Here is an 18563-nt window from a genome sequence, read left to right as displayed (position 1 = left end):
TCTTTGTAGATGCACGGGGAGTAACATCCTGAGTGGGTTTTCTTAATTGCTTTGGAATCCTTTAGCAGAGAAAATGACAGGCTTAGATCAGCTAACTATGCACTTCCAGCATGTTATAAAAGCCAGAAGGTCTCTGTGACAGGACTGTGGGAAATCCTTACATCTTTAAGTGACAGGGCAGACTGCTGAAAATCAGGCCAACGATCTTATTGTCAGAGAGTGGTAAAGCTGCAAAAGAGACTGAATGCACAGCACAGCCTTGATAGGTTGCCTATGTCAAAGTTAGGTCCCTGGTAGGAAAAGAATGGGACCTAAGACCTGAGAGTGGGACATTTGGTTGATTTTCCTGAAAACCATAGTCCAGCAGAAGCAGCTCTCTCTCTCCTTTGCTAGAAAAGTTTTCCTTGCTTGGAGGCCTTGTAGAGGCACATGTGAGGCAGGAATCTTACAAGACGAATCTTGTCCTCTGTCGAATTTGCCCTCATCTGCTGTCATTATCTCTATCCTGTTAAATTAGGGTCAGGTCTCAGCATAACAACTGGTGATTACTGTCTGTTTTCCAAGATAGAGAAAATAGGTTTCACACTGCAGGGTTTGCAGAACCTGGTTAATGTGTACCAGTGAGTTCCAGGATTTTGCAGTTAAGAACTAGAAAGAAAGAGTCAAAGAATATTTATCCTATGGAGGAAAATATGAGAGAAGACAAAGATGTTTTAACCTATTAATATATTATAATATATGAAGTATTAAATATTTTATTTTAGATATTCAGGAGGTTTACTTTGTAGCCTTGTAGATAGTCCATTTTTATAAATGTTTCTTGGCTAATTAAATCAAACATATCTGTTTGATTTTTAAAACATGTGATATGTGTCTACTATTTTTTTCAATAATGTTATTCTAAGTATGCAATTTAAATTTCTCTGTGCAATATGGTGTTAATTAGTTCAGATTTACCGAAGTCTCCCCAAAAAAGATTTTGTAAACAGTTTCTCTGTGCTTAACACTTGTTCACATCTTGATACAAGGTTATTCTACACATTCTGGCTTTACAAACTTTTTTTTCTTTTCTTTTCTCTTTTTTTTTTTTTTTTTTTTTTTTTGAGACAGGGTCTCACTCTGTCACCCAGGCTGGAGTGCAGTGGTGTGAACATAGCTCACAGCAGCCTCAACCTCCTAGGATCAAGTGATTCTCCCACCTCAGCTTCCTTAGTAGCTGGGACTACAGGCCTGTACCATAATCCCTGGCTAATTTTTTATTTTTATTTTTTGTAAAGACAGGGTCTCGCTGTGTTATCCAGGCTGGTCTTGAACTCCTGGGCTCAAGTGATCCTCCCACCTCAGCCTCCCCAAAGTCCTGAGATTACAGATGTGAGCCACTTTACCCAATCTTAAGAACTTTTTTTTATAAATAATATCAGTACAAAATTATTCATTATGCAATTTCTTGGTATGTTTAAGGCTTAAATTTGTCAACAGAGTTGCAAGTGCTATTTTAATGTATTATTTTGCCTATTCTGCCTACTTTTCCTTTTAAATCTCTATTCTACACTTTTAATATATGTATATATGATGTATATGTGTGAATTAACTTGTTATATTTGTTTTAAAACCTTATTCAGGGTTTTGTGTGTGTGTGTGTGTGTATGTGTGTGTGTGTGTGTGTGTGTTTTGAGACAGCGTCTTGCTCTGTCACACAGGCTGGAGTACAGTGGTGCAATCATGGCTCACTGCAGCCTTGACCTCTAAGGTTCAAGCGATCCTCCCACCTCAGCCTCCTGAGTAGCTGGGACCCACAAGTGGGCGCCACCATGCTTGGTTAACTTCAGGAGTTTTAGAAGAGGAATTTAAGTCATTTATTTTAAATAGGGCAACAATTATCAGACTCAAATGGTATGTTTGACCTTAATTCTATTAGTGCTTTATCTTTCTCTGTCTCTATGAATATGGTTTATGATTCGTTTGCTTCTTTGTGGATTGAAAAGATGTTGAAATCTTGTTTTATATTCTAGTATTTAAATGGTTTAAAAGAGCTCAAGCTCTCCCATGCCTAATCCTCAGAGGAAAGCACTGTTAACAGTTTGGCTTTTGTCCTTCCTATATTTTCCCTATGATTTTATAAACAAAATATATTTACATTGGCATGAATCAATATAGAGATGTTTAGCTATTAATATGCAATAACATATGTTTTATTTACAAAAATGGGATCATATTATAATTTTTCATTCTCACTTACCAATAAAACATGGACAACTGTCCAGACCAGCACATATAGCTCTCCTCCATTCTTCTATAATGGCTATATAGAATTCCTTTGATTATATGTATCATTTCCTTATTAATGGACATTTAAGTCCTTCCCAGTTTTTTGCTTGGTTTTGTATTACAAATAATACTCCAATAGCTATCCTTGTACATAAATATTTTTACTTATCTGTTTAACTATTGCTTTGTCTAAGAATAGACTCATAAGTAAAACTGCTGGATATTTGTATATTTCATATTTTAATAAATACTCCACAACTGCTTTCCAAAAAAGTTTTCTTAATCAACTAAGTACTTATATTTTTTAAATTATCAAAATCAGAACAAGGACTATTGTGTATTCCTTACCTCCCACCCAACCATCAATTTTCCTGTCTTTATCCACACAATTTATCAACACACAATTACAGTTGTACTTTATCATGATTTTTCCATATATAACTTCTATTTCAATAAGAACATTTTTTTCATTGATTTTGTTACTCTATTACCAAAGTTCTAATGAAATGTATATTTAATTGATTTCAATGTTCAGTTGTTATATTAGTCCATTTTCCCACTGCTATAAATAACTACCTAAGACTGGATAATTTATAAAGAAAAGAGGTTTATTTTTTATTTTTATTATTTTTTTTTTTTGAGAAGGAGTCTCACTCTGTTGCCCAGGCTGGAGTGCAGTGGTGTGATCTCTGCTCCCTGCAGCCTCTGTATCCTGGGTTCAAGCGATTCTCCTGCCTCAGCCTCCTGAGTACTGGGATTACAGGCGCCAGCTACCATGACTGGCTAATTTTTGTACTTTAGTAGAGACAGGGTTTCACCAGGCTGGTCTCGAACTCCTGATCTCAAGTGATCCTCCTGCCATGGCCTCCCAAAGTACTGGGATTATGGGCATGAGCCACCACACCTGGCCAAGAAAAGAGGTTTAATTGACTCACAGTTCTGCGTGGCTGGGGAGGCCTCAGGAAACTTACAATCATGGAGGAAGGCAAAGGAGAAGCAAGGCATACCTTACATGGTGACAGCAGAGAGAGAGCAAGGCGGAAAGTGACACACTTGAGAACTCACTATCAGGAGAATAGCATGGGGGAGATCTGTCCCCAGGATCCAATCCCCTCCCACCAGGTCCCTCCCATGACACATGGGGATTACAATTCAACATGAGATTTGGGTGGGGACACAGAGTCAAAACATGTAAGTTGTAGTTCTATATTTCTGCATTTTTATTTCTATCTTGCTGTCTTGATGTAAAACACTCCTTAGAGGAGTTTTTTTTAGGAAGGTACAAGAGTATTATGTTTCTGAATTTGATATCTTGAGCAATCTTTCCATTGCTTTTACATCTGAATAACTTAGGAAGGTATAGAATTTTTATTGACAAAATATTTTGCACTCTCAAATGTTGTTTTAGTGTATGTTAGCATTTGATGATGGAGAATAGAAATCAGTTCAGCCAGTCTTTTGTTCTTTTGTTTTTTTCTATATGTTTAATGTCACTTTTATAATTTTTTCAGTATTGATAATAATCTAAAATTTAGTATATATTTAGGTGTAAGATTTTTATTTATTTATATTTTTTTTGGAATATCAAGAATTCTTTAGACTTGTAGACCCAAGGATTACATCAACTCAGGAAACTTTGCTTCTGTAAAATTTTTGGTTGTTTTATTTTACTTTTGGTTCAAGTTTTCCCTCTTTCCCCTGAGAAAAACAGAATTTCAAGGTTGGGGCTCCTTTATCTGCACTATATAGCTTGCATTTATTCTCTTATCCATCTCATTGTCATTTTCCTCTGGAATTTGGTAGTTTCCTCAGGGTTATCTTTTATATCAATCCTGTATTTTCTATAGTGCCTTTTCTTCCCTGTCAGTCTCCTATTGATTTTTAGTTTGTATTTGCATTTAGAATTTTCTTACATTTTTGTTGTTCCTCTCCTTTTTGTATCTCTACCTCCATCAGTTTTTTTTATTTTTATATTTTCTTTGTCGACTTTATAAAGTTATCTAGGAAATACCTTCTAAATTAAAAAAATTGGCAGAAAGTTATTTCATCTATATGATCTTTTTTTAATTTCTCAGAACAATATTATCTCTTTAATAAGGTATACTTCTAGTGCTCCCATTTTTGTTTTTGAATTATTTATTTTATGATTCCTCAAATGGCCAGAGAGTTCTCCAGGTTCTTGGAGTGTGCAGTGAGAGGAACATTCTTAGCCTCCTCACTGCTGACTTCAGTGGTTTCCTTTAACTTTCAGTGCCTTGCAGGAAACAGAGGTCTACAGGATTGTGGTTGGGTGTATACATCCTTTGGTAGGCTAGGTTATTTAAACTGGAAACCCAGTTTGCAATGTTTTTGAAGAGCATACTTCATTTAAGTCTATACTCCTGCTCCAGTGTTCACTCCTTCCATAGCTCATCCTGGATCCACTTTAGCTCATAAAGCTTTCATCATGGGTGACTAAGCATTCCAGAGAGCAGTGCAGCTCTTCCTGGCCCTTATGTTCTCTGTCATGTCTATTCTGTGAGGTATAGATCTAAACGGATGAATAGAAAAAAAAAATAGAGGGACAATTGCAAGACCATTTTTAGCCAGCTCAGAACATAAATGTCAAACAGTGGAAGGATGACCCCTGGTGTGTTTAGGTGAATGCCTCAAAGTTGGTCAAAGAAAATGTGGTGGGAGGAGGGCTCAAAGTTTTATCCTACCTCATCTGATGTTGTATGATCCATGCTAGATTCCAGAGGTCAGATCATGTGATATACAGTCCAAGAATAATCTCAGTCTTTCATTTTAAGGGTGCAATTGTTAGAATCCTGCTCAGATTTTGGCCAGTGTGGTTTTCTTGTCTCTTTTATTTCTGACATTACTGTTGTTTTTGGCTTCTATTCTCCATCCTCTCTGTATTCATACTCTTTACTCTGTGGCCTTGCAGTTCCTTCCATCAATGAGTGGAGTCTCTTTCCCTATCACTTGAATCTGGCCTGGCCTCATGATAGGCTTTGGCCAGCAGAATATGGTAGAAGTGACAGTGTGCCAGTTCTGAGACCAGACCTCAGAAGCCTTGCATATTTCTTTCTCTCTCTCGCTTGCTCCAGCTACTGCTATGAAAACAAGACTGGAATAGCCTATTACAGGATGAGTGACCACATGGAACAGAGCCAAGTTGTCCCAGATGAAGTTGTCCTAGATCAGTCAGCTCCCAGGAAACCTGCCAACCGCCCACACAAAGGAGCCCCGCTGAGATCAGCTTAGTCTGGACTAGATCAGCAATTTATAGTGGATTTATAGACTCAGGAGAAATAGTACATGGTTGTTAACTAAGTTTTGGGATGGTTTGTTAGGCAGCAATAACTAGCTGATGCATTACATTTAATCACAGGAGCTGTGTAAAGATCCTTGACATAAATGCAAATTACACTTCAGATATGTTGGAATGATTTACTTTCCTACCAGGAGAAATACAAGTCTTAAAATGAGGAAAAAGGTATCTCAATTTAATTTGCACTTCATTGGGTCATAGGGCTATTTAAGAATTTTTCATGCATTCATTGCAAATTTTAAATCATCCATCAAAGTTTTTTAGTAACTTTTGCCCACTTTACTTTTGTGTAATTTGGTTTAAAATTTTTTTGGGTAAAACTTAAAAAATTTGCAATATCTCACTTTCCTCCAAATACTTTTAAAATTAGTCATATACATTACAGCCTGTTGAAATCTCCAAATGGACTTGAAAAGAACATTACTGATGGAATGAGCTAAGGAATACTGAAGGCTACCATGTATTAATCACAATGTTATAAACTTTACATTTGTTATCTCACTTGATTCTCAACAATTTTTTTTTTTTTTGAGATGGAGTCTTGCTCTGTTGCCCAGGCTGGAGTGCAGTGGCATGATCTCAGCTCACTGCAAGCTCCGCCTCCCGGGTTCATGCCATTCTCCTGCCTCAGCCTCCCCAGTAGCTGGGACTACAGGCGCCTGCCACCATGCCCAGCTAATTTTTTGTATTTTTTAGTAGAGACGGGGTTTCACCATGTTAGCCAGGATGGTCTCGAGCTCCTGACCTCGTGATCTGCCCGCCTCGGCCTCCCAAAGTGCTGGGATTACAGGTGTGAGCCACCGTGCCCAGCCAACAATTTTTAAGGTAAAAATATTCATAACTGGTTTTATAGATGAGGAAATTGAATTTAAATAAATTGCAGAAGAGTACAAACAAGTAAATAATTGATCCAAGTTTCAAACCCAGGTGATTTGCCTTGTGTCTATACTCTTATTATCATCCTCTATTGCTGTTCCTAAATGAAGGCTTCACCTTTCTAAAGGCATTTGTTTCTAATCTCTTTCTTTTTTTTTGGTCTGGCTGTGTTTTAATGCCTAAACACACTTTGATTAGGTTAGTGAGAATCTTTCTGGCATATGATAAATTGTTGATAAGCATTCATAGTTCATACTTGTGTGTCACTTTTCTTTGTCTCGTGCTTTTTAATAAGTATTTTGATGGAAAGGTGGGTGAGGGCAAATTAGCCAGCTGCCATCCTCATCTGACACTTGTTATCAACATCTCTCTCTTTTTTGAATTTTTAATTTTAATTTTTGATCAACATATATTAATAATCTAAAAGTATTACAAATAATAATTTGTAAAATTTATACACTGTATATTTTGCTTCACAATATGTTTTTCATTTATTTATGTTTAATTAAAAAAAGAGACAAGGTCTCATGATGTTGCCCAGGCTGGACTTGAACTCCTGGACTCAAGTGATCCTTCTGCCTCAGCCTCTCAAGTAGCTAGAACTATAGGTACATGCCACCGCACATGGCTTTTGCTATATATTTAAATGACAAATCTCGTTGTTTCCGTTCCTGGCTTTAAAAATCTTTAGGGTTCTCCATTACTTGCCAAATGAATTCTAACAGCTGGAGCAGGGTATGTTTGGCCTATCACATATGTCTCAAACCTTTGCTTCCAGTCTTCTCTCTGACACCACTCTCTTTGCTCCAGTCAAATTGAACTCTTCACCAAGTACATTCCCAAGTACATTCTGTTCCTTCTGTCTTCTGCTTTTTCATGTATGCTTTTCTTTCTTCAGATGTCTTTTGGTCACCCAACAAACTTCTGCTCTTCATTCAAAGCTCTATTAATAGAGGCGTTTCTAGCCTCCCTAGCCATATTAGCATGGTTGCTCCTCTCACACTGACAACACGTCCCTCTCTCAGCACCTACATCATATTGTACTTACATGTTTAACTTGACCACAGGTTTAGTGTGATTGATATTTACACTGCCTATCATAAAGTAAAAGCTCAGTAATGAATTTTTTAATTAATAAAATAAAAATATATGCAATAAATAGAAAGGATAGCTGGTGAAAGAAGGTGGAAAAAAGAAACAACAGGCATACAGATTGGAAAGCAAGAATAAAACATCCTCTATTCACAGACAACATAATTATCTACATTGAAAATTCCAAGAAATCTATACAAAAGCTACTAGAACGAATAAATGAGTTTAGCAAGGTCCCAGGATACATAACAAATACACACACACGCACTAATTATTATTTTTTTTCTATTCTACCGGTGAATGAGTTTTAGTTATGTTTTTTATTTTCCATATTTTATGGTGCCTTGACATCTTAGGGGCTTTGCAGGCTTGGAAGAAACTGCCCCTCCCAGGGCTAGCTAATTCCTAGAGATGGCAAACAACTTGCCTGAGAGCCCACCATTCATATGTAAACCAACCAATCCAGAGTCCATGCCCACAACCACCTCCTTTGTCCAACTCACATAGCAAGCCAATTTCCCTTGCCCTAAGTCTCCCCAGGGACAAGTACAGGACAACTAGAGACTACCTCTATAGCCCACAGCCACTGAAATTATTGGAACTATCAAATCCTAGACTTGCTCAAACTGGCCTGCCCTGCCTGGCCATTCCTTACCACAGCATACAAAATAGAGGCTCTGAGCCATGCTCTCCCGGGTGGCTTCTGCCTCCTGACTGACCCAGGAGCTCCCCCTGTGGCCCTACGCGGTATGCCATGCCTCCTGTTTCTAGGGGTCTGTGAGTATAAACTTCTCCCTTCGTGAGAAGCATTTCCATGTCTGTATGTGCATACTTAATTAAAACAAATCCCAGGTACACTTTAATACAAAGTGAAATTCAAAATTAAAATCAATACCTTTCACAGTAGTACCAAAAAAATGAAACTCTTAGAATCTACGTGGAAACTCTTAGCATCTGTGTAGAATTTGCATGCTGAAAACTTCAACTACTGATGAAATAAATCAAAGGAAACCTAAATAAATGCAGAGAAATGCTAAGTTTGTGGGTTGAAAGGTATTCAGAAATTGGAAGATTGTTAAAATGTCAATTCTTCTGATATTCATCTGTAAATTTAACACAATTGCAATCAAAATCCTAGTAGGAATTTTTTTGTAGATATTGACAAACATTTCTAAATTAATATAGAAAGGCAAAGAAATGAAAATAGCCAAAATAATGTTTAAAAAGGACAGAATTGGAGGGTTCACACTACCTGATTTTAAGGCAGTATACGTCTACAAAATAGTGTAGTATTTGTAAAACAATAGAAAGACAGATCAGAGGCACAAAACAGAGAATATACAAGGAGACTCCTACAAATCTAACCAAGTGATTATTGAAAAGTTGCAAAAGCGATTCCATCAAGAAAGGATCGTCTTTTCAATAAATGATGCTAGAAGAATTGGACATCCAATGTGCAAAAACAAATAAGCCAACAAATAAAAAAGTCACCATCCATAGCTCACACCTAAAAAAAATAAGAATTCAAAATGAACCAAATACTTAAGTGTAAAATGTAAAACCTTAAAACTTATAAGCAAAACACAACTCTTTGTAACCTTGGTTAGTCAAAAGAGTTCTTAGATATACCAAAAGCATGATCTCTAAAAGAAAAAGTTGATACATTGAACTCCATCAACTTTAAAGACGTTTACTCTGTGACAGAAACTACTAAGAGAATGAAAAGACAAGCCACACATGGGGAGGAAATATTCAGAAAACTTATCTGACAAAGACATTGTATCTAGAATACAGAAAGAACTCTCAAAAATGAACAATATAAAAGCAAACAACCCATTTAAAAATGAGCAAAAATTTTGAGCACTTTACTACAAATGATAGACGGATGGAACAGAAGCACAAAAGTAGATGCTCACCATCATTAGTCATTAGGAAAGTCCAAATGACAATCTTGTATTATTGGCTACAATTTGTTCCTGTGCAGAGACTGTGTGAGACAGCTTCAACAGCTTGGTCTTTTTCCTCCCCTAGTTATAGTGCATTCACTTCCGACGTTATGTTGAAGGCCTATCCCCAAAGATAAAGCCCCAGGTTGGTTCAAGTTATCATTTTCTCAGCATTGTAGGGACCATTTGTGAATGGTGCTGTGTTTGCTAATCTTTGTCTGCATGTGGCCTGAGATGAGCAGGTGACCAGGCATGTCAGCCCCTCCCTGGGTCCTCCTGGGCCTCGAGTTACAAAAGGTGGAAGACTCGGTTGCATGGGCATTATGATAATACAGGTGTTTGTATATGCATCTCAAAACCTTCAACATCACTTTATGCCATTATATAAGGTTAGTACTAGGAGGGACACACTGGGACTGTGACTTATTATTATTTATAACAGTATTTTGAGTACATTAGAAACTTAATAAATATGACTACTAGGATGGCTTTAAGATTCATGCCATGTCTTTTCCTTTCTCCACCAAATACTCTTCTCTTTAAGGTTAGGGCAGCTGACATCTGTAAACTCTAGATTCAAGGTCTTCTGCTTGAAACAAGACCTTAAGGAAATTACAGAACTAACATAGCCTTTTTGCTTTCTTCTGTAAAATAGGATCATGCCACTCAGACTACAGGGGGACTGTTAGGAATAACAAACAAAACAGGCCAGGCATGGTGGTTCATGTCTGTAATCCTAGCACTTTGGGAGGCTGAGGCAGAAGGATTGCTTGAGCTCAGGAGTTCAAGACCAGCCTGGGCAACTTGGCAAAACCCCATCTCTACTAAAAATACAAAAAACAAATTAGCCAGGCATGGTGGCACTCGCCTGTACTCCCAGGTACTCGGGAGACTGACGGGGAGAGTTGCTTGAGCCTGGGAGGCGGAGGTTGCAGTGAATGGAGATTGCACCACTATACTCCACCCTGGGCATTGGAGTGAGACCCCTTACAAAAAATAAAAATAATAAAAATAAAAAAGGACAATACACAGGAGTCTGTATATGTTGCCATTGCACCTGGCGTGTAGAAGCTGCTCTACAAGGCTTCTTTATCTACTCAGGATGTGAAACTTTGTGTACCGCTACTTTAATATCTTTTGTCTTCAGTATAAAAAAAGCAACTCCTCAGGGGAGGATAAAGCACACCACAAGGATCACTACATCAATAACCTCTATGAGAGATGAGGACTTGTCAAGTCATCTCCATGATGGATAGAACAGAGAGCAAACATCGCTGAGCCAAGTTGATGCTGATTCACTGAAAATAATGAGGTGAACATCCTGGCAATTAGTTGAGGTAAAAAAATTATCCTTTATTGTGGTTTGGTGACATTGTGCTAATTTAGAAACCATGGATGCTGGTTTATGTGAGAGTTTTTGTTTTCTTTCAAGTCTCTGGTTGGAAACATCACATGGTTGGTTGCTGTTGCTGTTTACTGCCACAGCCTGTTCAAGTCTATTCTCGGAGAGTTTTCTTCATATAGGAGTTGGTACTAATCCAAGTGTAAAATCCGGAGAAATGTGTGCACAGCTTTCTGTGTGGATTCTTAGCTGAGGTTTGAAAAGTGGTCTGCTTTGAGCTCATCTGACCAGAAATCTGACTGCTGTCAGGGAAAGAAAAGGGTCTGTCAGGAAAGGACTGGGCACCCCAAGTGGAATACGGAAAGAGAAGGGCTGTGCCTCCTTGCAGAAAAGAGCACAGCTGGTGAAGCTGCCTTCACATCGTCCAAAGTTTCCAGTTCTGGAAAGTTCCAGTTGTAAGAGTGAAATCAATGCCAAGAGGCAGGTCAGTGGAATGAGGGCCACTGAGAAACTAGCCACTGTGGGTGGAAGGGGAAGGAGATTTGGTTTTGAGAAGTCTGTACTCAGGTCTTCAATAAGGAGTTTTGAAGTCAGGGTGAAGCCTTTGTTTACTCTAGAGGAGGCAGAGTTTGGGGTCTGGGAAAGAAGATAACTTCTCAGAAAGTGAAAAAAAGCTCATGTAGAGGATGCCGGGCAAAATAATGGGAAGGAATAAATCAGCATTGTAGAGAATCTGGTTGGATCATAAAATCCCAGGCTATAGAGATTATGTGCTCAAAGCCTCTGCATTTTATGTGAACACACACAAACCAAATGTCGACCAAATGCAAAAAATGTGCATATATGGAGCAGCCAGCCACCAATAGTAACCAGCATTTCACTTCTCTTTGCATCTCAGTTGGCTGTACCTGGAAGGGTCTAGACTTTGCCTCCTTCTCGTTCTAGCATTCTGACACTGTGGGCAGTGTAATAGAAAACCCGGTTTGGGAGCTAGGTTTGCCCAACAATAGATATTCTGGGGTGATTTTCATCCTTTGCATTTGTCATTACGATGTTTGTTTTGTGTGCTTGTGCAAATACAGGACGGTTCCTGAAATGTGTCTCTGAGCGTTCTTAACTGTGTGTAAGGTAAGCGAGGAAAGTGTGTAAGACAGAGGCCAAGAACACCTGTCACAGGGTACCCGCCTAGAGTGTCTGTACCGCATCCTTTCTGCTACACTGTTTGCACACACACAAAAGGGCCGAGGAGCCGGTGTTGGTGCTGGATATGCCCAGTACGCGTGCTGGGTGTTGGAAGGATGGGGCCGGCGGTAACAAGAATCAATATATATTTACCGCGGGGGCGGGGGTGGGGGTGCGCGGAGGCTGCAGGGCGGGGCAGCGCTAATGAGAGCAAGCCCGGCTTGTGGTTGGTTCCGGAGTCTGGTACCCACAGAGGAGCAGGCAGGGAGGGAGGGGATGCAAGCGGGAGGATAAAGCGATGAAGTGTGCTGCGTTACCGCGCATCAGGCGCTGTTGTTGGAGCCGGAACACCGTGCGACTCTGACCGAACCGGCCCCCTCCTCGCGCACACAGTCGCCGAGCCGCGCGCGCCCCTCCGCCGTGACAGTGGCCGTGGCCGCCGCTCTCTCGGGGCACCCGGCGCCAGAGCGCGGCGAGAGCGGGCGGTCGCCAGGGTCCCCTCCCCAGCCAGTCCCAGGCGCCCGGTGCACTATGCGGGGCACGTGCGCCCCCCAGCTCTAATCCGCGCGGTGACAGGAGCATGATCTGTGCCCAGGCCAGGGCTGCCAAGGTAAGCGGGCGTAGCGCGGGGACACTGCCTGCCGCCCCTTCCCCCCCACCCCCCGCCCTTCTCTGGGCGGCTTCCCCGCCGCACGCGAGGCCCCGGCAGCGCCCTCCCTTCCCGGGGCCGAGATCCACCCTCCTCCCCACCCTCTTGCTTCTCCCGCGAGGTTCAATTGTCAGCCTGGGACGCGCCTCTGCCCGGGCCGGGCCGGCATCCCCGGGTGGCGACCCCGGCTTGGGTACTGCAGGCGCACCCGGCCCTCCTGCGGGGTACGGAGAGAAACAAAGAAGCCCCCAAGCGGGTTCGCAGCGCCTCCCCCGCCCCTCAGCGCCCTCCCAGTGGCGAGGAGGTGTCAGGGGAGGGGGCGGAGAGACCTACGTAATCCCCCTTCCCAGCCCACACCCACCCCTTGTGAACCAAAGCTCTGTATTTGCGCTTCGCCTTGGGCTCGCTTTTTAACAATTGTGTCCCATGCAATGCCCGTGGTTAGCCCAGAGAGCGCCCAGAGCCTCCGCACGGGCTCGCCGGTGCTCGCTCGAGGGGCGCGTGGCCGGGTCCGGCCCTTGCTCCCATGGATGGGTGCAGGAGGGGAGGAGGCGCGGTGTGGGTGCTCCCCCAGCGCCTCCCTGTTCCCGGCCGGCTGCGCCGCTCAGCCGGGCCTGCCACCTGAGTTTTAGCGGGAGCAGCCCGTCATGTCGCTTACCGTATTGCGACTTGCAGACAGGCAGGGAGGGAGCCGCCGGGGGAAAAACATGGGTCCGGTCCATTTTTGGCCGGAGGTGCGCTTCCTGCTACCCCTACGTTCCCGGGCGGTTGACAATGCAGCAAAATCCGAGGGCTCAAACAATGTGGCCCCTCCATCCCCGGCTCCAGGGCATTCTGATTGCCCTGCCGCTTTGACGTCCCGGCCACTTGGCTGATTTTCAGAGCCATGATGCGCGGTGTCTCTGTCTTGCACACAGAGGCTGGGCACCATAACTTCTTCCCTGCCGAATTTCAGCGCGTAGGGGGAGCTGGCAGGGACACAGGCTGCAGAGATGCCCGGCTTCCTGTGGTTCCGGGCACAGCGCGCCTCAGTCTGCATTGGGCTGACACCAGATAGCATGTGGGGATTTTCCTAGTTGCCGAAGAAGATATTATTTGACGTTGCTGTAGTTTTGTGCTTACTTCTCTTGGAATCTGCAGTGGTGCAATTCTCCCCTTGTTTTTCCCCCCTTCTCTTTGAAAAGATATCAATGCTATGTTCAGCAGAAATGGACACAGCAAGAGCAGCATAGTTCAAAAATTGAGGGAGGCATCTTCTCTCTTTTCCTGGGATTTAAACGCGATTTAGAAGGGCAGATGCCCTACCCGAAAAGGCCAGCTTTTAAAGACCCCGGCAGTGTTGTGGTCCAAGGCGTCTCAAAGCAGGTGGCCAGATCTGCGTTTCTCATCAGCGGACTCGCTCCGGCTGTGGCTATTACGGTAATTCATTCTAGATTGGGGATTCATTTTAAAATGTGTGTTTTCCACTAAGAAGGGATTAGAGTCCACATGCCCACCCTGGTATGAATGTGTGTGCCTGTTTGGTAGAGAGATAGATTGTGGCAGAATTCCCTGTTGCCCGTTCCCTCTGCTTGCTGCCTCCTCTGGAATGTGGCATTGGAAAAACAAAGCACTGTTTTAATTCCTAGACCTCCAGGCAAATTGGCCGTTCTAGTGTTTTATTTAATAAACCACGTTCTGACTAATTCCACACTATAATCCCAGTCTAGTGCAGTTGGCTGCTTTGTGGAATGACAGTTCTCTTTTTTGTTTGGGGTAGTTTTTTCATGAAGGCAAATTGCCTAAGTTTGTTTAGATTGTGACATTATTGACTTGGTAGAGAGGCCACATCCTGAGCTGGAACAGCCCATCAATGCATCAATACAGAGGGACTGCAGCTCTGTTATTTGTGTATATAGCATCATTTGACTTGATTCCTTTTACACTCTGGTTTTTAAAGATGGATGTATTACAAGATCACTTTGAGCTTTACCTTCTATTATGCTTCCATCTGATATGATTGTTAACAAAAGAAATATTAAAAGGCTAGAAGTGATATGGAAAGACAAGCCTGAGTCTTATTCCTTACGGTAAAGGAAGTTGGACTGGCTGGTTTCTATCGTTCTTTCTAGTTCCAGCATTCTGTGGTAACTGACAAAGGAGTAAGAAAAGTTACCCAGTGTTGGAAAGGCAAATAATTATAACGTGAACCACGCAAGCAAACCAAGGATTGATTATGGAATCTGTGGCTTATTTTTATACCTTGCAGCTTTTAAAACCCAGGTGTCTGCATTTTCCCCATAAGTGAAATTACTCACCAACTCAAACAGGTCTTTTTTTTTTTTTTTTTTGGCCACGATAGCAAAACATTTGGTGGAGGGTTGGGGAAAAGAGAAGAAGATTGAATTAATTGGATAACAGGTTTTCTCCTTTTGTGGAGTTATTCATTCCAACCCCGTCTAAGATAATTGAGAATTCACTTTTTCCAGTCATTGGTTTTTGTTTGTTTCTAATGAGACACTCTAGACAGCTGTTTCATCCTATGCAGTAATTGACAATGGCATGAGACTTACTTTCTCTGATGTAATTTGGTGTTGCTCACAAAACTTGCTAGCGCTGTTGCTTGTTATAAAAATGGGTGAAGCAATGATTGGTCTAAATAGGCAGACAGGCAGTGTTTTCATGCGCTATGGTAATTTTTATAATTTAGGTATAGTCAAGGTATTTGTTGATTCATGCTTAGCCACACAATTTTCTGTAGTCGTGCACTCATTTGTTTTAAGTTACAATCAAAATAACATTCTGAAATTACAGTCCCTGTGAGGCATAATTAACCACTTCTTCTCCTGTTTTCCCATAGCCTTTTTGTTCATAGAGCTAAGATAGCACTTACAATACTGCAGTTATCTGAGTTGTAAATGTGCCACAGTCTCCTTATCTTAAATATGGGATGAGCTTCTTCGGAACAAGGACAGTTTATATTCATCTCTCCAGCACCTAGCAGTTTGCCTGGTACATCATGTGTTCTCAGAAATGTTTATTGAGTGGATTCCAGGTCATAAAAATGCCCTCTAATTGTATAGGCAGGAGGTAGGTGGGAATCCTTCACTTTGTGAGTCAGCTGGGGGAATCAGAGAGGTTATGTAAGATGCTTAAGGGGGAACTGAGAGCCAGGACGCAAATCCAGGCCTTCCACCACACTGCCTCTGAGAGAGGCTCCACCCACCTTCAGTAAACAAAAAAAACATGTAGAGAATGAGTTCAAATGCTGTAGGTTTTGGTTATTTATTTTTTTCCTTGAATGATCTGGATTATCCATTTTGACAAAATTTATCTGATAACTGCTCTGTTCTGTCTTGCTCTGGCCTTAGAAGGAAACATGGCCCAAGCACTCTAACCTCTAATCCACACTTAAACAGAAGACGTGAGCACCCTTCTGCCCACCTTCTCTCTAAGTCCTGGTTCTATCAACCAGAGCTTGCTAAGATGATGGACACGTCTAGGGAATGTCTACTCATTATTTGCTCAAGCAACACTGAACCACTGTAAGTGCTTCTGAAATGACCTACAGTTAGACCAGAGACAACCATCCTTCCTGGGCCAGCCAAGCTTGACTGAGTATCCCAATAGGCAGATTTCTAGACTAACAGGTGTGACTTACAGACATCGAGACACCTGCTTCTCTCCCATTTACCTGCTTCCTTTTCCATCCTAAAAAACAGGACAAGCTACATTAGGAAACCAGGAAGTTGCAATACCCACATGTCCTCTCTGTAAAACAGCTATTGGCACATTTGATGTTCATGGACTTTTAGAGAAAACAGTATGAAATGCTCTGTGGGGTTTTCTTCAAGTCGCTTTTCCTCTTTGAGGGTTAGTTTCTTCTTCTTTAAAAGTAGAAAGTTGAACCAAGTAATCCCAAAGGTCACTTCTAACATCATCATTCTGTGATTATTTTTGTTGGTTTATTCAGTTGAGCAATTTGAAAGGAGAAGAAGATTAGAAATAATTTAGCTTGGCAATATGTAGAGAAGAAATAATTAAGGCTACATGGGTCAGCCTGTGGTTATCTAATAACTACTTTGAGCCTTCTGTTAAAGCTATTCTTTATACATTTCTATAATCCTTTCTTATTTGTAAAACTAAATTTACTATATTAAGGGGAAAGATTTGTGGCATTTCTTGTTCCCAGTGAGGAATGCAGTGGTGGAAAAAGTATGCAATCTCCAAAATGTACAAAATGTTTAGAATTTGGAGGTGTAATAGCCAAGGTTCCAAGCATTTTTATTCTCACCACTGAGTATGTTTCACAGCTGAATAACTCTTATGGTCAAAGTGTTCCCTGCAATTCATCTAACAAATTCCCCTTTCAGTTTCTCTCTGGTTCCTCACTTTGCTCTTTTTTTTCCACTTCTTTAGCTCCACCTAACTTCCTATAACATCCCCCACATACATAAGCCATATGCCAGTAGTACACTGCCACCCCCCACCCGCCCCACCAAAGGCAGGAGTCAGAGCTTCACAACCTCCTTACTCAGCTCAAGCTTTTCTACTTTCTGAGGTTTATTCATTACCATTGCTTTTCCAAGTTAAGACACAATGAGATACAGAAGCAGGTCGAGTCTTTTAATGATATTGTTTATCGTTTACGTCTTTTTCTCACAGACTTTCTGACCACCATTTGGAACCTCAATGCCACGCATTTAGGTGTCTTAAAGCCTCTTTCAATATTTTAGGAAGCCAAGCAGCATATTAGCAATTTTATGTATCCCATCCTACAGTGTTTGGATGTGTGGGTATTGGTAAGTAGTTATACTGTTCTGTGACATGGGCACTGAAAGGAGAATGATAATAATGCCATTACTTACTGGCAACATATGACAAAGATCACTAAGCTCCTAGGTCATCTGGGTTCCCATAGCAACAAGTGGTATACACTGTTTGCATTATTTGTTCGGAACTGATACTTTTCCTGATTTATTGGTCTGAAGCTTGATGCATATGGAGGCCTGAAAAATAAGGATGTGGCATATAGACAGGCTCTCCTGGTGTTATCAGGCATCTATGCATGTGATATGCAGGGAGAATTTGGTGGATGGAACTTAAGCCGGTACCGGGGGGGTGGGGGAAGAGCTGGGAAAGGACGCCATCTGTGCCCATGATGACAAATGCCATCATGGAGACTTCATTCGGGGTCCCTTTTATATATTTAGTGAAGCAGATTTTCCATTTCACACTTTCTAGATATATTTGTATTGCACAGATGTCAGGGAAATATCATGTGTGTGAAAGAAAAAAAAAAAGATCAAAATTCACATCCATGGCCAGGGATTGTAATTCAGTCATTTTGTTCTGAAACTGACACCCATTTAACATGCATGGATGTTCCCTGCTTTTGCATTTGCTTTGGGGGTTCAAGTCAAAGCAGTTTGAGAAACAGAAATCTCAGCCCTACACATTGTTAAAATTCAGAGATCTAGGTTAAGGGGGGAAAGATGGGGAGAATAAAATTAAACATATAAGACCTTGCCATCAGTGCCATCAGTACCAGAACTGATGAAATCAATCAGCAAGTGATTCCTCTTCCTCTTTCCTGTAACACACAGATGAGCTGAAGAAACCACAGGATGCAGTCAATAAGTTTTTATCCTCAAAAGGACTTCTTTTTTTCTTTACCGTTATTCATAATTCCTTTTACCATCAAAACTTAAAACTACTTAATGACGTTTTCCCTCTATCTTGAATACAAATTATTTTTGTAGAAATGAGCTTTTTGAAATTGAAAAAAAAATCGTTTTGAGGACTGTTGCCAGCTTTATTTCCCCCTGCCTACCCCCAGCATTATCCTTGGTGTTCCCACTACACGACTGGGCATAGGACCTGCATGTAAAAAGGATGATGATAAGGAAATAA

The 18563-nt window shown here is 41.3% G+C and overlaps 2 protein-coding genes across 8 annotated transcripts in view; one reads left to right on the top strand and one right to left on the bottom strand.

Moving 5' to 3' along the window:
• The window catches only part of LOC134731437 (uncharacterized), a 134174-nt gene extending 120443 nt beyond the window's left edge, over positions 1-13731 (bottom strand). For both annotated transcript variants that reach the window (XR_010113704.1, XM_063609628.1), the window contains exon 1: positions 13330-13731. Coding sequence is in view for 1 of the 2 variants with exons in the window: in XM_063609628.1 (XP_063465698.1) it covers positions 13330-13731 (402 nt within the window). In the remaining variant the exon portion in view is untranslated. The remainder of the gene's footprint in view (positions 1-13329) is intronic.
• HECW1 (HECT, C2 and WW domain containing E3 ubiquitin protein ligase 1) overlaps positions 12264-18563 on the top strand; it is a 473895-nt gene continuing 467595 nt past the window's right edge. For 2 of the 6 annotated variants that reach the window (XM_055293321.2, XM_055293322.2), the window contains exon 1: positions 12264-12632. In XM_055293321.2, coding sequence (XP_055149296.1) covers positions 12603-12632 — 30 coding nt within the window. In that variant the 5' untranslated portion in view covers positions 12264-12602. Of the gene's footprint in view, positions 12633-13726; positions 14091-18563 lie in introns of those variants that run through there. The other 4 variants (XM_055293320.2, XM_055293324.2, XM_055293319.2 and 1 more) reach the window with 3 other exon arrangements.

The sequence above is a fragment of the Symphalangus syndactylus genome, chromosome 9 (genome assembly GCF_028878055.3).
Source record: "Symphalangus syndactylus isolate Jambi chromosome 9, NHGRI_mSymSyn1-v2.1_pri, whole genome shotgun sequence".
Classification (NCBI taxonomy): Eukaryota; Metazoa; Chordata; class Mammalia; order Primates; family Hylobatidae; genus Symphalangus; species Symphalangus syndactylus.
This window is presented reverse-complemented; position numbering and strand designations above follow the sequence as displayed.